The sequence below is a fragment of the Bombina bombina genome, chromosome 4, assembly GCF_027579735.1.
Source record: "Bombina bombina isolate aBomBom1 chromosome 4, aBomBom1.pri, whole genome shotgun sequence".
In the NCBI taxonomy this organism is placed as follows: domain Eukaryota; kingdom Metazoa; phylum Chordata; class Amphibia; order Anura; family Bombinatoridae; genus Bombina; species Bombina bombina.
The window spans coordinates 251,443,040-251,465,749 of record NC_069502.1 but is presented as its reverse complement, the minus strand read 5'-3'; the positions used below and the strand labels follow the sequence as shown (position 1 = coordinate 251,465,749).

Here is a 22,710-nt window from a genome sequence, read left to right as displayed (position 1 = left end):
TTACTAATGGGTAGAGTGTAGATTAACAATGTAAAGAGGTACCTTAATATACTTTACATTACAGAAAATTGAATAAAGGTAGAACCACTTTAGGAAACCAAATAATAACCTACAATATTCCATTGTCTATATGTGGCTGCATACACACATATATACGCACTTGCATAAACATACATAAACACAGAGGTCTGCAAAAAAAAAAAAATACAAAAAAAAAAATGTAAAGTCAAACTAAATACTCCTTAAAGTTAGCAAGCAGATAATAAAGATAATAGCTAGGCATAGTCATCCTGTAAGTACATAACGGATTAATCTAATGCAAAGGAGAGTCTCAGATGTGGTCTAATATAATTAGGCTGAGTATATTTTTACAGTCTAGTTTGTATCTTATGTTGATTGTAGGCTATGAAATAGTGTGAGTCCCCCATTACCCTATACCATGCCGCCAGGCTATTAAGGACCACGTGGTAGTTAAGTATAGGCAAGTGAAATGTCTCTTGATTTTGACCAGCATTGAACAGTCTTCTTGGTGTTTTGGAGAGTAACAAAAGAGTTTCTTAGGTGGAGGTAGGGTACTGCTCTTACCGGATAGCTGATTTATCAAATCCTTCTCTAGTACTATATGCGTGCCAGACCGAAACTGCCCAACGCTCAGACCCATTCTCTTTTCTGATATTGTGGCAGAAGCCTGACTCACTGCGTCCAGCAAAGAAACCGGCTGCACCAAATCCAATCGCCTCACCCTGGACTCCGACTCTGGCGCTGCAGCCCCTGGAAGTGTGACACAACAACCTGCCAGCTCTAGCGATACAGCCGTGCGCTTGGTCCTCCCCGCATTCTTAGGTGCCGTGTCCACCTCAACGGCAAGGTCCTGATGCAGATCCTCCCTCTCAACAGCCTCTGGTTCTGCATCGCTCCAATCTGTTACTCCGCTGTTTGTGATGGTTGCGTCTGAGCTGTCACCAGGTAGTAGACTAGCAGTAGGGTTTTTCCAGGCTGCAGTAATACTCTTAGTTAGGTGCAGAAAGTGTTCGTGCAGCCAACGGTTCAAATCTTGCACAGTAATGGCGTTTCTAGGCGCCCTCATATTGAGAGGTATTTTCCACTTCCCTCTTTGATTTCTCTGCACTAGTTAGGTAATTATTATTCAATGTAGCAGTGATATAACACTGCTTTACCCCGCATACCGGGGGGGGGGGGTGTTGAGAACCTCACCAACGCCGGGCCGCCACAGGCCTCAACCCTCCAGATCGATAATATGGTGCAGTTCCACAAAAGTTTGATATCATTCGATAGCGTTCAATCCCCAGAGTATGAGGCTTGTGATTTTAGTGAGAAATTTGAAGGGGAGCTGCTGAAAAATAGCGGTTTTAACAGCAGTCTGCACACAGTTACCAATAATGCAACCATTCAAGGTGCTGCCTAGAGACACGCCCAAGTGTTGTTGTTTTATTGTGTCCCAATAAAATTTAATATAAAAAAACATCTCTAATCTTTGAGTTCTAAAATATCCATACTCCTCTAGTATTAGTGTTTCTTCAAAATGGTTTAGCCATTCTTGTATTGTGGGGGCTGTGGGGGTTTTCCAATTTCGTGCTATTATTGTTTTGGCTGAGTTTAGGATAAACTGAAGCAGGCGCTGATGAATTCGGCACATTTTTGGGATCGGTAAATTTAGTAGAACACTAGTTGATTTCAATATGAAATTAGGGGTAAATAAGTGCTTTAGTAAGGATTCAATTTGTTCCCATAGTAAACGAATTTTTGGGCAACTCCACCATATGTGTGACATGGACCCTTTTAGTCCACACTCTCTCCAGCATCTATCAGATCACAGAGGAAATTTCCACTGTGGGATGGACGACATCTTTATCAGATCCACAAACCAAATTCTGCGAGGCCAAGCTGGAGCGATTAGAATCACAAAAGCCTGCTCCTGTTTGATACGGGCTATCACCCGAGGTAGGAGGGCAAATGGAGGAAACAGGTAGATTAGACCGAAGTCCCATGGTACTGCCAGAGCTGCTTGCGGATCCCTTGATCTTGATCCGTATTTTGGAAGTTTGCAGTTTAGATGAGATGCCATCAGATCCAACTCCAGAACTCCCGACCTGAAAGTTATCATTGAGAATACTTCCAGATGAAGGGCCCACTCCCCTGGATGAAAAGTCTGCCTGCTCAGATAATCCGCTTCCCAGTAGTCCACCCCTGGGATGTGGATGGCAGAAAGGTGATAATTGTGAGACTCTGCCCAATGAAGTATGCGAGTTACCTCATCATAGCTAAGGAGCTCAGAGTTCCTCCCTGGTGGTTTATATACGCCACCGAAGTAATGTTGTCTGATTGATTTCTAAAAAAAATGGACCAAACTCAGTTGAGGCCAAGCTAACAGTGCATTGAAGATTGCTCTCAACTCTAGAATATTTATTGGGATGGCAGACTCCTCCTGAGTCCAAAGTCCCTGAGCTCTTAAGGAACCCCAAACCGCTCCATAGCAATTCCTTGAGAATTCCCTAGAACTTTTGTAAAGATTTGCGGGGCAGTGGCTAGGCCGAAAGGTAGGGCTACAAATTGGAAATGTTTGTCCAAAAAGGCAAACCGCAGGATTTAGAAATGGTCCCTGTGGATAGGAACATGAAGATACGCGTCCTTCAGGTCGATGGTAGTCATGTACTGAACCTCCTGAACTAAAGGGAGAATAGAACGGATAGTCTACATTTTGAAGGACGGAACCTTGAGAAATTTGTTGAGACACTAAAATGGGTTGAAAAGTTCCCTCTTTCTTGGGAACCACAAATAGATTGGAATAGAATCCTTGACCTTGTTCCGCCAGAGGAGCTGCAACACTCACTCCTAGAGAAGCAAGATCCTTTACACAGTTTAAGAATGCCTCTCTTTTTATCTGGTTTGCAGATAATCTTGACAGGAGAAATTTGCCTATGGGAGGACAAGATTTGAATCCTATCCTGTATCCCTGGGAGTCTACTTCCACTGCCCACGGATCTGGGGCATTGCAAATCCAAGCCTGCCTGGCGCGCTGCTCAGAGAAAGATGCTTATATTATAAAGTCAGCAGAGGTTGGTATACTCTTGGCTTGAAATAGTGGAATTAAAGTATATAAATAAAATATTTTTTTTTAAAAAGTCTCTTATATTTATTTTCTTCCCTTTACCTGTTTCTTTGTAGTAGTTTTCCTAATTCCTTTAGATGGACTTACATCACTGTTTGTCTTTCTCCCCTCCTTTTTTTTTTTTTTATGAAAAATGAATTATTTATCATTCTAATAATTTTCCTACGTACAAAACCATTCCATCTGAATTCCAGTAATTGACATCCAGCAGATCAGCCATATCCCACCAGTATTATAGTAATTGCCAGTAACATCAATTATGGTTAGCTCACATCCATATTGAGAGCTTTCTGATAAAATCTTAATTTATGACTCCAATTTCTGTCCATGATCATAAGTAGTTTTGAATAATTCCTAACTGGGGAGGTAACTTGGAAATCTTGTGGTCCTTGTAAACATAATTCTTTTTTTTCCACGTTCTGCCTCTCTGTTTCCAGATCAAAAGTTGGCACTCACCCTTCATCTGTCATTTGGAAGTATTGTCTCAGTTCTGTCATTCAGTTAGTTAATTCCAAAAAATAATTCTTAAAAATATGTACAATAAATAAATAAATAAATAAATATATATATATATATATATATATAATGTAAACTTAGCTATGGTTATACTAGTTATGTACAGTATGTATATATATATATATATATATATATATATATATATATATATATATATATATATATATATATATATATATATATATATATTATATATACATACATACATATACCCACACTTTATAGAGGTTTGTACTTTAAAAAAAATAAAAATAAAATTATGCTTACCTGATAATTTTATTTCCATCGAGGGGAGGAAAGTCCACGGCTTCATTCATTACTAGTGGGAATTAAGAACCTGGCCACCAGGAGGAGGCAAAGACACCCCAGCCAAAGGCTTAAATACCTCCCCTACTCCCCTCATCCCCCAGTCATTCAATTTAGGTCCGCCCATCGGAGATGCGGACGGGGGCCGTGGACTCTCCTCCCCTCGATGGAAATAAAATGATCAGGTAAGCATAATTTATGTTTTCCATCTAAAGGGGAGGAGAGTCCACGGCTTTATTCACTACTATTGGGAACATATACCCAAGCTCTAGAGAACACTGAATGAAACCGGGAGGGTAAAAGGCGGACCCTTAATCTGAGGTCACCACAGCCTGAAGAACCTTTCTTTCAAAAACTGCTTCCGCAGAAGCAAACACGTCAAATTTGTAAAACTTAGTGAAGGTATGCAAGGAGGACCAGGTAGCCGCCTTGCAAATCTGCTCCATAGAAGCCTCATTCTTGAAGGCCCAAGATGAAGCTACCGTTCTAGTGGAATGAGCTGTAATCCTCTGAGGAGACTTATGTCCCACTGTCTCATAGGCCAAGGGGATCAGGCTCCTCAGCCAAAAAGACAAAGAATTAGCAGAAGCCCTCTGACCCCTGCGCTTCCCTGAATACACGACAAAAAGAGAGTTAGATTGTCTGAAATACTTTGTGGCCTGAAGATAAAATTTCATGGCACGAACCACGTCCAGATTATGAAGTAACCGCTCATTAGGAGAAGAAGGATTAGGACATAAAGAACGACTATCTCCTGATTGATGTTGCGGTTAGACACCATCTTGGGGAGAAACCCCACACCAGTGCGAAGAAGAGCCTTATCAGCATGAAACACCGGATAAGGGGCTCAGATAGCAAGGCCGCTAGCTCAGAAACTCTGCGTGCCGATGCTATGGCCAACAGAAACAGAACCTTCCATGATAGAATCTTTATGTCAAGAGAATGCATAGGAACCTTCTGCTTAAGTACCAAGTTTAAGCTCCAAGGGGGAGCAGACTGCTTAAAGACAGGCCTGATTTGAGATAGAGCCTGAACAAAGGATTGTATGTCAGGGAGATCAGCGAGTCTCCTGTCTAACAGCACAGACGAAGCCGAAATTTGCCACTATAGGGAACTAGTGGCGAGACCCTTCTCCAATCCTTCTTGAAGAAAGGACAAAATCCTGGATTCCCTCACCCTGTGCCAAGGGTAGCCATGAGTCTCACACCAGGACAAGTAAGTCCTCCACACCTTATGATAGATGCGACGAGTGACCGGCTTTCTTGCCAGAACCAGAGTGTCAATCACATTCTCCGCAAACCCCCTCTTTGCCAAGACTAATAGTTCAATCTTCATGCAGTCAGCCTCAGAGAATCGAGATTTTGATGTTGAAAAGGACCCTGTTCCAGCAGATCACTGCGACAGGGTAACCTCCACGGCGGAGAGGATGACATCTCCACCAGATCCGCAAACCACGTCCTCCTTGGCCACGAAGGAGCAATCATAATGCAGGACGCTCTCTCCTGCTTTATAGGCACCACTACACGAGGAAGAAGCGGTAACAGAGGGAATATGTATACTAGACTGAACCCCCAGGCATCGCTATTACATCTATGAGCTCCGCCTGGGGGTCCCTCGACCTCGATTCGTATTGGGAAAGCTTGCAGTTCAATCTGGACGCCATGCGATTGATCTCTGGCGTCCCCCATCTGCGTCAGATGTCCGCAAACACCTCGGGGTGAAGAGACCATTCCCCCGGGTGAAAAGTCTGCCTGCTGAGAAAATCCGCCTCCCAATTGTCCACACCCGGGATGTGGATCGCAGAGAGCGAACAGTTGTGGGCCTCTGCCCACTCCAGGATCCGAGACACCTCCCCTCATTGCTAGGGAGCTCCTCGTGCCTCCCTGGTGGTTGATGTAAGCTACCAAGGTAATATTGTCCGTCTGGAACCTGATAAAGCTGAAGTCCCCCAGACGAGGCCACGCCTTCAGAGCATTGTAGATCGCTCAAAGCTACAGAATATTTATTTGAAGAAGAGCCTCTAAGCGAGACCACTTCCCCTGTGCCATCCTGGCACCCCAAACAGCTCCACATCCCGCCAGACTCGCGTCCGTAGTAACAATCTCCCAGGATGATCTCAGGAAGGATGTCCCCATGGACAGGTGATCCGGGCGGATCCACCAGGAGAGGGAGAGCCGAGTCCGTGCATCTATGTATATCGGCTGTGACAGATTAGAATGATCTCCGTTCCACTGTCTCAACATGCACAATTGAAGAGGTCTGAGATGAAACCTGGCTAATGGAATGATGTCCATGCTGGAGACCATAAGCCCAATCATCTCCATGCACTGAGCTACCGATGGTCTCACTGTAGACTGGATGCCAAGACAGGTAGACGCCATCTTTGTGCGTCGCTTGTCCGTGAGAAAGATCTTCATGGACAAGGAGTCTATGATTGTGCCCAAGAACTCCACCCTGGTACTGGGAACCACAGAACTCTTCTCGAGATTGTGTATATATAGCCTTACAGCAAAGTAAGGGGGCGCTAGTGATAATACAGATAGTAATACAAATTAGTAATTGTGTATACAATACAAATAGCTAAAAAATAATAAAATAAAACAAAATAAAATCCTCTCTAAATGAGAGAAATCTAAATATAATTACAAAATCAAGGCAAAAATAAGTCCTTTTCAAAACCAAGTGGAAAAGCCCTGTGGTGGCTGCCTCCTCCTCACCGACTGGTCCGGGTATAACTATGAGGAATACAAGAAAATAGAGGGGCGCCTCATGTGTAGGATCAACAGATATAAAAGCCAGTAATAATAGTAGTAGAGCCAAATGGGTACTCACACACTTCACAAGCACACCAATGTGCTGTTAGTAGCAGGCTGCAGATTCAAATAGGTGTGGCAGCTCACCTCTCAGGTAGTACTGTGATGCTGGAGATGGAATAGGAGACACAGAGAAAAAAAGCACTACATGTGCAGACTGTTAAAAATATAACTGACAATATTTTCAGTGGTACAGATGGTTACTCACATACTCCATGAGCACACTTATGTGCTGGTAGAAACAAGCTGCAAATTTTAGGCAGGTGTAGTAGCTCACCCCAAATCAGATTTCTTGATGCTGTAATCAAATGGCTCCAATAGGTAACACAAAGTCCCAAAAATAGAGAGACTCTTATGTATCAGCAGGGCAGTAGGTAGGTAAAGATATCCACTCAAAGGCGTATTTCCAGAAAAATACAAATATTTATTAAAAACAAAAGTTAAAAAACACAACAAAACAATTGCTGTGTTGGGTGGATAAAAAAGGGGTTAACAATTACCCCAATAATGCAACGCGTTTCTCGGTTTTGCACCGTTTCATCAGGCATATAATTGTTCTTATTCCTACCTCTCCTACCTCTGCTTTATATAGCCAGCTAACAAACATGATCCTCCTTTCAAAGGGGTGTGTTTAACAATTAATCACTGACACCTGTCTAAGGTGGCTAGTCTCCTAATTCATATATCTTACAAAATGTTATGGAAATCCAATATACTTATATATATGCAAGAAAACTGTCTTTCTATTTGTTGTTTAAAATATAATATACGTGTATGTGTACAAAAGACTAACTTTCTATTTGTTGTGGGAATCTGATATACGTATATGTATAAGTGTAAGGGGGATTTTCTTTCTATTCCATCTATCCTATAGATCTCCCAACAGTGATAGTCTATTCCTATACTATATATATTATATAGATCATCCATCAGTAATATCTCCCTATATTCCATAATCCATACTGATAAAAAGTAATAGAAGATAGATCGATACTAACCCGTATTGTAGAAATAAATATTTCTCCATTCCTGTTATATATCCATAAGACTGTATATGTGAATATAAATAAATCATGTGTATATATTATGCGTGTAAGAATTTAGTTTCATTTGATTGTATGCTTACATTGTGATGGGCTGCATTTAACAGCGTCCACCACTTTTGCACGGATTACACTTCCGGGTATTGGTTTCATAGGGGTTTCTATTGGTTGTTACATGTCTTTCCTTAGCCAATAGTAAACGAGCCTTATGGGGGTGTGTGCACATATGTTCGTTGCATAGAATACCTTTCAGTATTACGCACAGCGATCGCGCTCCCCTATCAGCTGCAAGTGTCTGCCGTGTGTGGCACCATATTATACATAATGATCGCCTATTTTAGGCCAACTATAACCCAGATGTCTCTTCCCCATTCTCAAAGAATATAACTACTAATGGCCTTAAAATGGCCCTATGAATATTTCTAGATATGGGAAAAAACCCCCACAGAGGTTAAATTCATATGTACCCCGGCCAAATAATCAAGTTTTGGGATTTTTAAGGCCATTAGTAGTTATATTCTTCGAGAATGGGGAAGAGACATCTGGGTTATAGTTGGCCTAAAATAGGCGATCATTATGTATAATATGGTGCCACACACGGCAGACACTTGCAGCTGATAGGGGAGCGCGATCGCTGTGCATAATACTGAAAGGTATTCTATGCAACGAACATATGTGCACACACCCCCATAAGGCTCGTTTACTATTGGCTAAGGAAAGACATGTAACAACCAATAGAAACCCCTATGAAACCAATACCCGGAAGTGTAATCCGTGCAAAAGTGGTGGACGCTGTTAAATGCAGCCCATCACAATGTAAACATACAATCAAATGAAACTAAATTCTTTCACGCATAATATATACACATGGTTTATTTATATGCACATATACAGTCTTATGGATATATAACAGGAATGGAGAAATATTTCTATCTACAATACGGGTTAGTATCGATCTATCTTCTATTACTTTTTATCAGTACGGAGTATGGAATATAGGGAGATATTACTGATGGATGATCTATATAATATTTATAGTTTAGGAATAGACTATCACTGTTGGGAGATCTATAGAATAGATGGAATAGAAAGAAAATCCCCCTTACACTTATACATATACGTATATCAGATTCCCACAACAAATAGAAAGTTCGTCTTTTGTACACATACACGTATATTATATTTTAAACAACAAATAGAAAGACAGTTTTCTTGCATATATATAAGTATATTGGATTTCCATAACATTTTGTAAGATATATGAATTAGGAGACTAGCCACCTTAGACAGGTGTCAGTGATTAATTGTTAAACACACCCCTTTGAAAGGAGGATCATGTTTGTTAGCTGGCTATATAAAGCAGAGGTAGGAGAGGTAGGAATAAGAACAATTATATGCCTGATGAAACGGTGCAAAACCGAGAAACGCGTTGCATTATTGGGGTAATTGTTAACCCCTTTTTTATCCACCCAACACAGCAATTGTTTTGTTGTGTTTTTTAACTTTTGTTTTTAATAAATATTTGTATTTTTCTGGAAATACGCCTTTGAGTGGATATCTTTACCTACCTACTGCCCTGCTGATACATAAGTCTCTCTACCTTTTTGGGACTTTGTGTTACCTATTGGAGCCATTTGATTACAGCATCAAGAAATCTGATTTGGGGTGAGCTGCTACACCTGCCTAAAATTTGCAGCTTGTTTCTACCAGCACATAAGTGTGCTCATGGAGTATGTGAGTAACCATTTGTACCACTGAAAATATTGTCAGTTATATTTTTAACAGTCTGCACATGTAGTGCTTTTTTTCTCTGTGTCTCCTATTCCATCTCCAGCATCACAGTACTACCTGAGAGGTGAGCTGCCACACCTATTTGAATCTGCAGCCTGCTACTACCAGCACATTGGTGTGCTTGTGAAGTGTGTGAGTACCCATTTGGCTCTACTACTATTATTACTGGCTTTTATATCTGTTGATCCTACACATGAGGCGCCCCTCTATTTTCTTCTATTCCTCTTCTCGAGATTGATCTTCCAACCGTGAGAGTGAAGTAACTGCAGCAGGACCCTGGTGTGGGCCTCTGCCAGATGGGATGACGGCGCCTGAACCAGAATGTCGTCCAGGTAGGGCGCCACCACGATGCCCTGGGATCTGGCTACTGCTAGAAGGGCCCCAAGTACCTTTGTGAAGACTCTCGGGGCCGTCGCCAGACCGAAGGGAAGAGCCACAAACTGGAAATGCTTATCCAGAAAGGCAAATGTGAGGAACCTGAAATGGTCCCTGTGAATCGGAACATAAAGGTAGGCATCCTTCAAGTCTATAGAGGTCATTAGCTGCCCCTCTTGAACTAGGGGCAGAATGGATCTGATCGTTTTTATTTTGAAAGATGTAACGGACAGGAACTTGTTTAAACATTTGAGGTCCAGAATCGGGCGGAATGTGCCCTCCTTCTTTGGGACCACAAATTGGAGAAATACCCTAGACCCCTTTCTGCCTGGGGTACTGGTACGATAACCCCTAGAGCGGAGAGATCCCGCACACAACCCAGAAAGGCCTCTCTTTTTTCCGGCCTTGAAGGCAAGTTTGACAGAAGGAATCTGCCTCTGGGCGAAAAGGACTTTAACCCTATCCTGAAGCCCTTGTCGACCACTTCCAGAACCCACGGGTCCTGAACATCCTGCAACCAGGCGTTTAAGAACAGAGACAATCTGCCCCCCACTCGGTCCGCAGACCAGTCGGGGGCCGCCCCTTCATGTGGACTTAGTCTTGACTGGCTTCTTGTGCTCCTTAGACTTGTTCCAAGCTTGAGCAGGCTTCCAGGCACCCTTGAATTGGTCCGTTTTTGCGGTGGGCTGAGTGCGTTGCGCCTTATCCCCGCGAAAGAAATGAAAATTAGCACTTTTAGGCTTCGCCTCCTTATCCTGGGGAAGGAAGACACCCTTGCCTCCATTAACCGTGGATATGATAGAGTCCAGACCTGGACCGAACAGGATCTTGCCTTTGAAAGGCAAAGACAACAGCCTCGTCTTAGAGGTCATGTCCGCCGACCAAGATTTTAGCCACAGAGCGCTGCGTGCTAGAACCGAAAAACCTGACACCTTGGCACTCAGGCGGATAACCTGCATATTAGCGTCACAAATGTAAGAATTGGCCACCTTTGGGGGCCTTAATCTTTTCCTGCACCTCTTCGAAAGAGTGTTCACCCTCAATCATATCAAATAAGACATCGCACCAATATGACGCAGCTCCAGCAACCATGGCTACCGCCGCTGCCGGTTGAAAAACAAACCCTGTGTGTTGGAACATCTCCTTGAATGAAGAACTATCCTCTAAAGGAATCGTTGTGCACTTAGCGAGCGTGGAGATGGCCCCATCCACCTTGGGAATGGTCCCCCACAACTCTAGCTGGGCCTCCGGGACGGGGAAAAGCTTTTTAAATTGAGAAGAAGGGGAAAAGGAAGAACCTAATCGCTCCCACTCATTCTTAATAATGTTCGCTATCTTGACAGGAACCGGGAAGGTCTGGGGAACCACCCTATCCTTGTAAACCTTATCCAATTTAGGAATGGAGGGCTCCTCTAGTAGTTTGGGATCCGGAACCTCTAAGGTAGCCAGCACTTGCTTTAACAGAAAACGCACAATCTCCATTACCGGGTTCCTCCACTGCCGGAGGTTTAGATGACACAGACTCCGACCCCGAAAGGGCCTCTTCCGACGCGTCGGATTGGGCCTCGTCATCGTACCACCCCTCTGGGGCGTCCGACAGACACAACTCCTGGGTCAGGCCGCTATGAAAAGCTCTACGCTTGCGCTTAGCAGAACGCAGCAAAGCATCGATCACCTTAGCGACTGCCGTTTCAAGCTGGTCCGCAAAGTCGAACCCCTGGGGCGCTGCATGTGGTATAGAAGACGCCAATGGGGAACGCACCTCACGGGATGGAGACCCCTCGGAGGTGGACGGCTCAGTAGTGCTAGACATTCTATTATTTTTGGAAGTCATAGCCTGCTAAAGGCATGTGGAACACACTTGTGCAGGCTGGTCTACCAAGACCTCACAATAAACACAGGTAAGATAAAGAGGGAGTACCCGCTAATGCGTCAGAATCCTCCATAGCTTTTAGAAAAAAAGACTAGAACAGGCACCTTTATAAACACCAATGGCGGGGACACTCACCACCTCCTACGACCCGGACTCAGAAACTGCTTTGTCTCCTCCGTCGCAGATCACACCGGAAGTGAAGAAGCCCCAACCGGTAACAAAGATGACTGCACAGGACCTCCCCTGTCAATGAGAAAGTGCACCAAAAGAAAAGCCTGTGTAAAACTCCCGGAAGAGAACCTGTCAGTTCCACAAAAATGCTAGAGCTGCGTCCTTGCACATAACGCAGCAATCACATAATAAACTTATCATGTACATACCCCCCCTGCTCAATAATCCTCTCATAGGAATATTACCCCTTGATTCTATAAAGATAAAGGCACCACACTGTGGCCCTGCTTCTGTGTTATCATTATGTAAAAACTCTAACGCTCACCCAAGCACATAGTGCAGAATTATATAACATTATATTAGTGCTAGCTTTATATAACATAATATTGTCAGTGAATTTTTATTAAAAAAGAGGGTTTTTCAGACCCGCCCTCTGTGCTCTACTGAACGGGTCTGGTTTTCCCTCTGAGCGCATCTGGGCAGCTGTCGAGTCACAGCCCGGCCCGACCGCGCCATTACACTCAATGTACACGCAATGTAGCTCGCTCCACTATTTTCTAGTTCCCAGCAGAAAGGGTCAGTTTACGTTACACAACAGAGGTAATGCTTGGTATTTTAGCCAAAAGCTATAACTGTAGCATTTACGTTTGGAACAATGCGATGGTAAAACGGAATAAATCATGAGGTTCTACTGACACCATAAGTGCAGATTGTGCTAAAAATCATTTACCAACTGTTTTTGTTTCTGAAACTCTTTTCCTTCTTTCAAGATTTTTCTTTCTCAAAAGTCTGTCTTTCTCTCAACTTAATTGTCAAAGACAGATTATGTATCCATGACATTAACAACCACCTCTAAAAATAAAAGGGACAGGGTACTGTATAATCTCCCCTTTAATTTGTTCATGGTTATACATTTTCAGTACTTAAGTATTAGCTATAGAGAGATACGTAATAAAATGTTACTTTTCAATTGATCTGTCTAAGTATTGGGCTTTAGTATAAAGGCCAGAGATAAGAAAGGATGTGTGTATGATTAATGATAAAATAAAGACATTGGATTTCTTTCTCTGTAAGCTCAGACTATTTTAATGGGTTATGGTATCAAACAAAATAAGCTATTTTATATAAAAAAAAAACAACATAAGCAATTTCTCGTACATTTTATACACAGCAGCTGTTATAACGAGTCACTGCAAACACATTAAAGGTAAACCAATTTTACAGTACACCGTCCCTTTAAGGTTTGGCTACACCCTCGTAGGAAGAAATTTAGCAAATTATTTTTAGGAGAGAAGAACTTATTTTGCCTCCGAAGATCTGTTGATTCTCACGTATATGCTGTATATCTCATGTATATACAATGAAGTGTGGGTATACAGCATTCTCCTGTCCATGAACTTACACTGTGCACATGCTCTGAAGATTAACCATGCGGTTTTGTATTATCTTAACAATGACTTATATGTAAATATTATAATCCACAGTTATAATAGATTATGGGGTAAAAATCAGGAGTTGATTGACATCATATGAGAGTATGAAATTTGTGAAATGTGTCAATAGCTGGCAAAATGAAATATGCTTATAGTTCAAACGCTTTATTGAAAATCATAAGAAAAAACAGCTGCACCCAGACATACCGGTTGTGAGAGGTCACTTGGTATCCCACCGCTAAAGCATCACGTAGTATGTCACTGACAAACTGCTCTGTAGCCTAAAAATGAATACAATTCAAATGTTAGATATAATCAGTATAGTTTAGAGACTGCTAAATGCAGGTTGGTAAAAGCATTCCTTTTAAAAATTCAGAACTAAAATATCTCTCTCGCTATAATATACATACATATATATATATATATATATATATATATATATATTTATATACACACACACAAACACACATATATATACACATATATATACACACACACACATATAAATATATATATATATACACACACACACACACACATATATATATATATATATACATACACACACACACAGACATAAACATACATATATACACACACATATATACACTCACACAGACATACACATAAATATATATATATATATACACACATATATATATATATATATGCACACACTCAGACATACACGTACATATATACACACATATACATACTGTATTTACACACACACACACAGACATACACATACATACACATATACATATATATATATATACTGTATATACTAGAGCTGCGCATCTTCACTTGTCTCACAATTCGATTACGATAATCATTGTAACGATTCGAAACGATTCTACGATGCATCGCGATGCATCACGATTACTGCCCATGATTTTCATGATCTTGTTGTATTCCATATTTTATATATATACACACACACACACACATACATATATATATATATATATATACATACACACATTTATATATATATATATATATATATATATATATTTTGTGTGTGTGTGTGTGTGTGTGTGTGTGTATATAAAATAATCTTTTAAACAACTGTGTAAGACGGAAGAGCACTTATAAACATAATACTACAATATGCACAGAAATGTATCTGTAGATTTATTTTACAAAGGAAAACCAGCAGCAGTGTACTCACTGAAACATTCTCACGGAGTACATGCAGACATCTGAAACCTGACCCAGAGAGCATTACCAATAGACCTCCTCTCACACACAAATGTTCCGGTCAGGAATTTTTATGACACCTATCCTAAAGAGCCGACAGCAGCCTCATGTAAACAGTGAATCTTTTCTTGTATTATCGATTCACTGTTTACTGTTGCGGTCTCTGCTGCATGTTTCCTCTCTGTCAGACCCCTAGCCCAAACGAGCATTTGAGGGTTGCTATTAGATACAGTAAGTCAAAAGTTTTACAGCAACCCTCAAATGCTCGTTTGGGCTAGGGGTCTGACAGAGAGGAAACATGCAGCAGAGACCGCAACAGTAAACAGTGAATTGATAATACAAGAAAAGATTCACTGTTTACATGAGGCTGCTGTTGGCTCTTTAGGATAGGTGTCATAAAAATTCCTGACCGGAACATTTGTGTGTGAGAGGAGGTCTATTGGTAATGCTCTCTGGGTCAGATATCTGCGCAGTGTGCACAGCAAGTCCTGAATCACAGGAGTTCCCTGTCAGACTTGCCTGGCATGTATGGGGTTAATGGTGCCTATCTGGGAGTTGCCTGTTCTATGTCACCTGTCTTTATATAACATAAGCCTTTCCAAGCCGCCTCCTCCCCTGTATGTCAGTTTGTTTATTTTTTTATTGCAAGTACTGTGAGTTTGCCCTCCCTTCACTGACTGCTGCTTTATTTAATACTATTGGTATTGGTAGTACTAGCAGTCAGTGCCTATCGCTGTTCTACGTTATCAGCAGCTAATTCAGAGGGACTCTCTCTGACGTGCACAATATTGCACTACGTAGATACATTTCACTTGCACTACAGATACATTTCTGACAGGGGAGGAGGCGGCTTGGAAAGGCTTATATTGTGGCTCCATAACAACAGTGAAGTTTAAAAACGGAGCAATGAGTAAAACAGGAAACTGACAGTACAAGACCCATTTCCTCACATACCGAATCCCCTGCCCATGACGTCACTGACCCGGAATCGATTAAGATCCTTCACTGCATCGATGCAGAATCGTTCACTGCTGCATCGTGATGCATCGGTGTGACGATTATTTTTGACAGCCCTAGTATATACGCACACATAGACATACACATATATATATACACACAAATATCAATACCATATGGCAAAAAGTACATGGATGCCCCAACTTAAATGAATGTAAATTTTGATGCTTCTTTGATTTACTTCCATTAACAAAATGTGCACAGTCTTTTTATATTTAAACTTTTTGAGTCACCAGCTCCTGCTGAGCATGTGCAAGAATAAGTGTGTATTAATTTGTGAATGGCTGATGGCTGTCACATGGTATGTGTATGCATTTGTGATTGGCTGATGGCTGTCACATGGCACATATATGCATTTGTGATTAAGTGATGGATGTCACATGGTAAAGTGGGAGTGGAAAAAGACATAACTTTTAAAATTGTCAGAAATAAATTCTACTACTCATTTGAAGTTCAGACTAAGTGCTATTGCATTGTCTTGTTATCTTACATTTGTTGATTATGCAAAACTACTGTGTTGACTGGTCCTTTAATTATTGAGTTCAGGTGCATTGGCCATACCTATTGCATAAAATCCAGCACATAGCCATGACATCTCCATAGACAAACATTGACAGCTCAGTGAATTTAAATATGTCATTGTAATAGGATGCCACAAGTCAGTTAATTAAATGTCTGCCCTGCTAGACCTGCCCTGTCAACAGTGCTTGAAGTCTGTAGTTCATAAAAATCAATTGACATCTGTTGCCTCACTCAAACTGTGCATTGGGAGCTTTATGAAATAGGTTTCCATGGCCAAGCAGCAATACAGAAGCCTTCACGTCAACATGCACAATGCCAAGCATTGGCTGGAGTGGTGTAAAGCATGCAGCCACTGGGTTCTGGAGCAGTGGAATCGTGTACTCTGGAGCAGTGACGTGCAGTGACGTCAGAGGCTGGTGAGGCAGGATATGCCTTCATTCTTTAGATATCCTTTGTTGAAGAAATAGCAATGCACATGGGTGAGCCAATCACATGAGGTATCTATGTGCAGCCACCAATCAGCAGCTACTGAGCATATTTAGATATGATTTTCAACAAAGGACATCAAAATAATGAAGAAAATTAGATATTAGATGTAAATTGGAAAGTTATTTAAATTTGCATATGGGTTTCATATGGGTTTTATGTCCCTTTAAATGGTGTCTTGGAAAACTGGTCAACTTAGTAAACAACTGATTTTAGTTTAAAGGATTGTAACAGAAACTCTTGCCAGATAACACAATGCTTGCTCTGATTATGAGATCTAGAAATCCATGCCCATTAAAATATGTTTAAAACATACTTTTTACTTTAATGCTGCAAATTATGCTTATAGATTCTTTCATTACATAAGGGATGAGAGTCAGAGGGGGAGGAAGAGAGACAGAGAGAGAAAGAGACCATGGGGGAGAACAACACATAAGGAGAGAGATGGATAGATAGAGAGAGAGAGACACACACACACACACACACAAGGGGGGGGGGGGGGGACCACTGCATTTTAAAGTAATAAAACAGCAGAGCTACAGAGAGTTTAGAAAATTAGTCTATAAATTTAGTGTACAGTACAGAGGCAAGCTGCTAAGTTAGTGGGTGTAAAGTTTGAGTAAACAAAATACAAAAACGACCCTGCTGTAAAAGAGTAAACAAACACTAAACCACATTCATTAAATTATCATTTTCACTAACAGAATCCCTATCAGTAAAATCTTACTTTAATAAGATGTTGGTGAAACACTGCTCTCTGTGCCTCTCTCCTGCTCTGGAAGGATTCAGGAAGTGACAGTGGCACATTCCACTGCACTTAGAGGGGAAGAACAGAACTCTCTTTTTCACTTTAGCAAAGCTGGCAGCTTCACAGGACAGCAACAAAATATATGAAAGTTGTTTTTTTCCGTTTTTGTTTTGTTTTATATGATTTAACATCCAGCCCCAACCCTATGTTCCACTTACTAATGCCTCTCGCTGGATTGGTTCAGCCCAAATAGGACTGCCTCAAATAAGCAGTTAATGGGCCATGCAATGATCTTAACCACTTGCATCCAGTAGATGGAGCAGCATGTTGTGTAATGGTGGGCAGACCTGCTTGTGCCTCTTCATTGCACAACATATAGCTGTGAGAAAAAAAAATGCTGGGAAAAAAAAATAACAATTTTTTTTTTAAATCCAATAAAAAAAATATATTTTTGCCCATATGAGAGGTGAATCACTGCCTCACCTGCCTCTAGTGACTGCACATCACTGCTCTGGAGTCATTTATCACACTTGACTATCTGGCAGTCTAGATGTGACAAACTGTAATGTTTAGTGAAGGAAGGATAATGATTTGGGCTATTTTTTAGGGTTTGGGCTAGGCCCCTTAGTTTCAGGGAAGGGTCATACTTGCTACAGAACACAAAGACATTGTAGATAATTTGTTGCTTCCAAGTTTTGGGAATGCCACAAAATGAGGTATATGAGACATGGTTTGATGAGTTTTGTGTGGAGTTACTAAGTAGCCTGCAGAGCCCTGGCCTCCAAACCACTGAACACCTTTGGGATGAACTGAAACACTGACTACGAGCCAGAGCTTCTTGTTAAACATCAGTGACTAACCTAACAAACACTCTTTTGGCTGAAAAGGCACACATTCCCGCAAACACACATGGTCCTAGGCCTATCACTATTTGGCCAAATGCGTAACTGAATCTTCCATTTTGCTTTCTATGTGTTGTATTAAAGGGACAGTCAACACCAAAATTGTTATTGTTTAAAAAGATAGATAATGCCTTTACTACCCATTCCCCAGCTTTGCACAACCAACATTGTTATATTAATATACTTTATACCATTTAAACCTCTACATTTCTGCCTGTTTGTGAGTCACTACAGACAGACTCTTATCACATGCTTTTTTATTATCTTTTCTCAACAGGAGACTGCTTGTTCATGTGGGCCATATAGATAACATTGTGCTCACGCCCGTGGGTTGTGGATGACACTGCACTAATTGGCTAAAATGCAAGTCAATAGATAATAAATAGCCATGTGATCAGGGGGCTGTCAAAAGAGGCTTAGATACAAGGTAATCGCAGAAGTAAAATGTATATTAATATAACAGTGTTGGTTATGCAAAACTGGGGAATGGGTAATAAAGGGATTATCTATATTATTAATCAATAACATTTTTGGAGTTGACTGTCCCTTTAATATTTTTTCATTCTAATTTTCACTATGAGCTTTGCACCAAGGCTTGTCTGGGGTTAACCACCTGGGTCACTGAGAGCTGTGCAGTGCTGGTAGGTACTCAGGCTGGTAGGTACTCAGGCCTGTGAGTTTTGCACTGACATGGGAAGCATACCCATTTCCCTGTTTTGTATGTGTCTGGGGAAATTACAAAAGCCCTGTGTCATCCTTGTTTGTGTCTGAGTTTCTTTGGTTTAAGGCATGCATTGTGTAGGTTAGGGGAATTGATGTTGTCCTAGGCCTATCTACAGTTGGCTATATACTAAGGATTAGCTCGATAAAGCAGATTACAATAATATAAATTCTTTAATAAATGATTATATTAAAATATCAATAGATTACATATGTAGATATGACACAGACATAGTGCAGATCAAAACACAAATGATAATGCGTAAAGTAAACTGCTATCTAATCTAACTGGACGTCCAGAAGACTACAAAGTTAAAAAATCACAAAAATAAATTAAAAATTAAAAATGTAATTTTATAGGTATCAAAAACATGTATACATATAAAAAGGTACATAAAAATATGTTGGTGCACTAAAAAACAATAGACCACAAAGCGTGTGTCTGCATATATGTGAAAAACATCTATATGATAAATATGTGAGGTGTCTTGATCACAAATAATGTGTAATCATCTATGGGAAGAGGAATGTGTGTCACAAATATTTAGGAACGTGTGTCTCAATTATTTAGGATCCTTATAGTTCCTTTAGAAGTAGATTAGCCTTGTAGACCTGGTAGCCTTGTAGACCTGGTAGCCTTGTAAACTTGCTAAAACACTGGTTTAATTAAGTAAGAAGATACCTGAACGCCACTCACTCTCCGACCGGACATCGGACATGTATTAACCCCTAAACCGCCACAATCCCGCCTCGCAAACACTATAATAAATTTTATTAACCCCTAATCTGCCCCCCCCAACGTCGCCGCCAACTACCTACAATTATTAACCCCTAATCTCCCACCCCCAACGTCGCCGCTACTATAATAAAGTTATTAACCCCTAAACCTAAGTCTAACCCTAACATCCCCCTAACTTAAATATAATTTAAAGAAATCTAAATAAATTTACTATAATTAAATAAATTATTCCTATTTAAAACTAAATACCTATAAAATAAACCATAAAATAGCTACAATATAACTAATAGTTACATTGTAGCTATTTTAGGATTTATATTTATTTTACAGGCAACGTTGTATTTATTTTAACTAGGTACAATAGCTATTAAATAGTTATTAACTATTTAATAGCTACCTAGTTCAAATAATTACAAAATTACCTGTAAAATAAATCCTAACCTAAGTTACAAATACACCTAACACTACACTATCAATAAATTAATTAAATAAATTAACTACAATTAACTAAACTAAAATACAATTAAATAAACTAAACTATAGTACAAAAAACAAACACTAAATTACAAAAAATAAAATATTACAAGAATTTTAATCTAATTACACCTAATCTAAGCCCCCTAATAAAATAAAAAAGCCCCCCAAAATAATAAAATTCCCTACTCTATACTAAATTACAAAAGTAATCAGCTCTTTTACCAGCCCTTAAAAGGGCTTTTTGCAGGGCATTGCCCCAAAGTAATCAGCTCTTTTACCTGTAAAAAAAACATACAAGACCCCCCCCAACATTAAAACCCACCACCCACACAACCCTACTCTAAAACCCACCCGACCCCCCCTTAAAAAATCCTAACACTAACCCCCTGAAGATCACCCTACCTTGAGCCGTGTTCACCCAGCTGGGCCGAATTCTTCATCCAATCCGGGCGATGTGGTCCTCCATCCGGCAGAAGTCTTCATCCAAGCGTTGCAGAATTGGTCCTCCATCCCCGTGGCTCCATCTTCAAGACCTCCGACGCGGAACATCCTCCTCGGCCGACGGACTAACGATGAATGAAGGTTCCTTTAAATTACATCATCCAAGATGGTGTCCCTCGAATTCCGATTGGCTGATAGGATTCTATCAGCCAATCGGAATTAAGGTAGGAAAAATCCGATTGGTTGATTTAATCAGCCAATCGGATTGAAGTTCAATCCGATTGGCTGATTAAATCAACCAATCAGATTTTTCCTACCTTACTTCCGATTGGCTGATAGAATCCTATCAGCCAATCGGAATTCGAGGGAGGCCATCTTGGATGACATTATTTAAAGAAACCTTCATTCGTTGTTAGTCCGTCGGCCGAGGAGGATGTTCCGCGTCAGAGGTCTTGAAGATGGAGCCGCGGATGGATGAAGACTTCTGCCGGATGGAGGACCTCTTCTGCCCCGCTTGGATGAAGACTTCTGCCGGATGGAGGACCACATCGCCCGGATTGGATGAAGAATTCGGCCCGGCTGGGTGAACACGGCTCAAGGTAGGGTGATCTTCAGGGATTTAGTGTTAGGTTTTTTTAAGGGGGGGATCGGGTGGGTTTTTTTAAGGGGGGGATCGGGTGGGTTTTAGAGTAGGGGTGTGTGGGTGGTGGGTTTTAATGTTGGGGGGGGGGGGGTCTTGTATTTTTTTTACAGGTAAAAGAGCTGATTACTTTGGGGCAATGCCCCGCAAAAGCCCTTTTAAGGGCTGGTAAAAGAGCTGATTACTTTTGTAATTTAGTATAGGGTAGGGAATTTTATTATTTTGAGGGGCTTTTTTATTTTATTAGGGGGCTTAGATTAGGTGTAATTAGATTAAAATTCTTCTAATATTTTTTTATTTTTTGTAATTTAGTTGTTTTTTTTTGTACTATAGTTTAGCTTATTTAATTGTATTTTAGTTTAGATAATTGTAGTTAATTTATTGATAGTGTAGTGTTAGGTGTATTTGTAACTTAGGTTAGGTTTTTTTTTACAGGTAATTTTGTAATTATTTTAACTAGGTAGCTATTAAATAGTTATTAACTATTTAATAGCTATTGTACCTAGTTAAAATAAATACAAAGTTGCCTGTAAAATAAATATAAATGCTAAAATAGCTACAATGTAATTATTAGTTATATTGTAGCTATCTTATGGTTTATTTTATAGGTATTTAGTTTTAAATAGGAATAATTTATTTAATTATAGTAATTTTATTTAGATTTCTTTAAATTATATTTAAGTTAGGGGGGAGTTAGGGTTAGACTTAGATTTAGGGGTTAATAACTTTATTATAGTAGCGGCGACGTTGGGGGCGGGAGATTAGGGGTTAATAATTGTAGGTAAGTGGCGGCGACGTTGAGGGGGGCAGATTAGTGGTTAATACAATTTATTATAGTGTTTGCGAGGCGGGAGTGCGGCGGTTTAGGGGTTAATACATTTATTATAGTGGCGGCGATGTCCGGTCGGCAGATTAGGGGTTAATAAGTGTAGGTAGGTGGCGGCGACGTTGGGGGCGGAAGATTAGGGGTTAATAAATATAATATAGGTGTCAGCGATGTTAGGGGCAGCAGATTAGGGGTTCATAGGTATAATGTAGGTGGCGGCGGTGTCCGGAGTGGCAGATTAGGGGTTAATAGTATAATGCAGGTGGCGACGATGTTGGGGGCAGCAGATTAGGGTGTTAGGTGTAGACTTAGAAAGTATTTTCCCATAGGAAACAATGGGGCTGCGTTAGGAGCTGAACGCTGCTTTTTTGCAGGTGTTAGGTTTTTTGTCAGCCAGCTCAGCCCCATTGTATCCTATGGGGAAATCGTGCACAAGCACGTTTTAGCCAGCTTACCGCTACCGTGAGCAACGCTGGTATTACAGGTAGAAGTGGAGCTAAATTTGCTCAACGCTCACTTTTCTGAGGCTAACGCAGCA

General features: G+C 40.7%; 1 protein-coding gene across 1 annotated transcript in view; it reads right to left on the bottom strand.

Moving 5' to 3' along the window:
- YEATS2 (YEATS domain containing 2) overlaps positions 1-22,710 on the bottom strand; it is a 258,568-nt gene that overhangs the window by 6,234 nt on the left and 229,624 nt on the right. Inside the window, exon 27 of the mRNA XM_053709881.1 lies at positions 13,659-13,732. Within this exon, the coding sequence (XP_053565856.1) occupies positions 13,659-13,732 (74 nt within the window). The remainder of the gene's footprint in view (positions 1-13,658; positions 13,733-22,710) is intronic.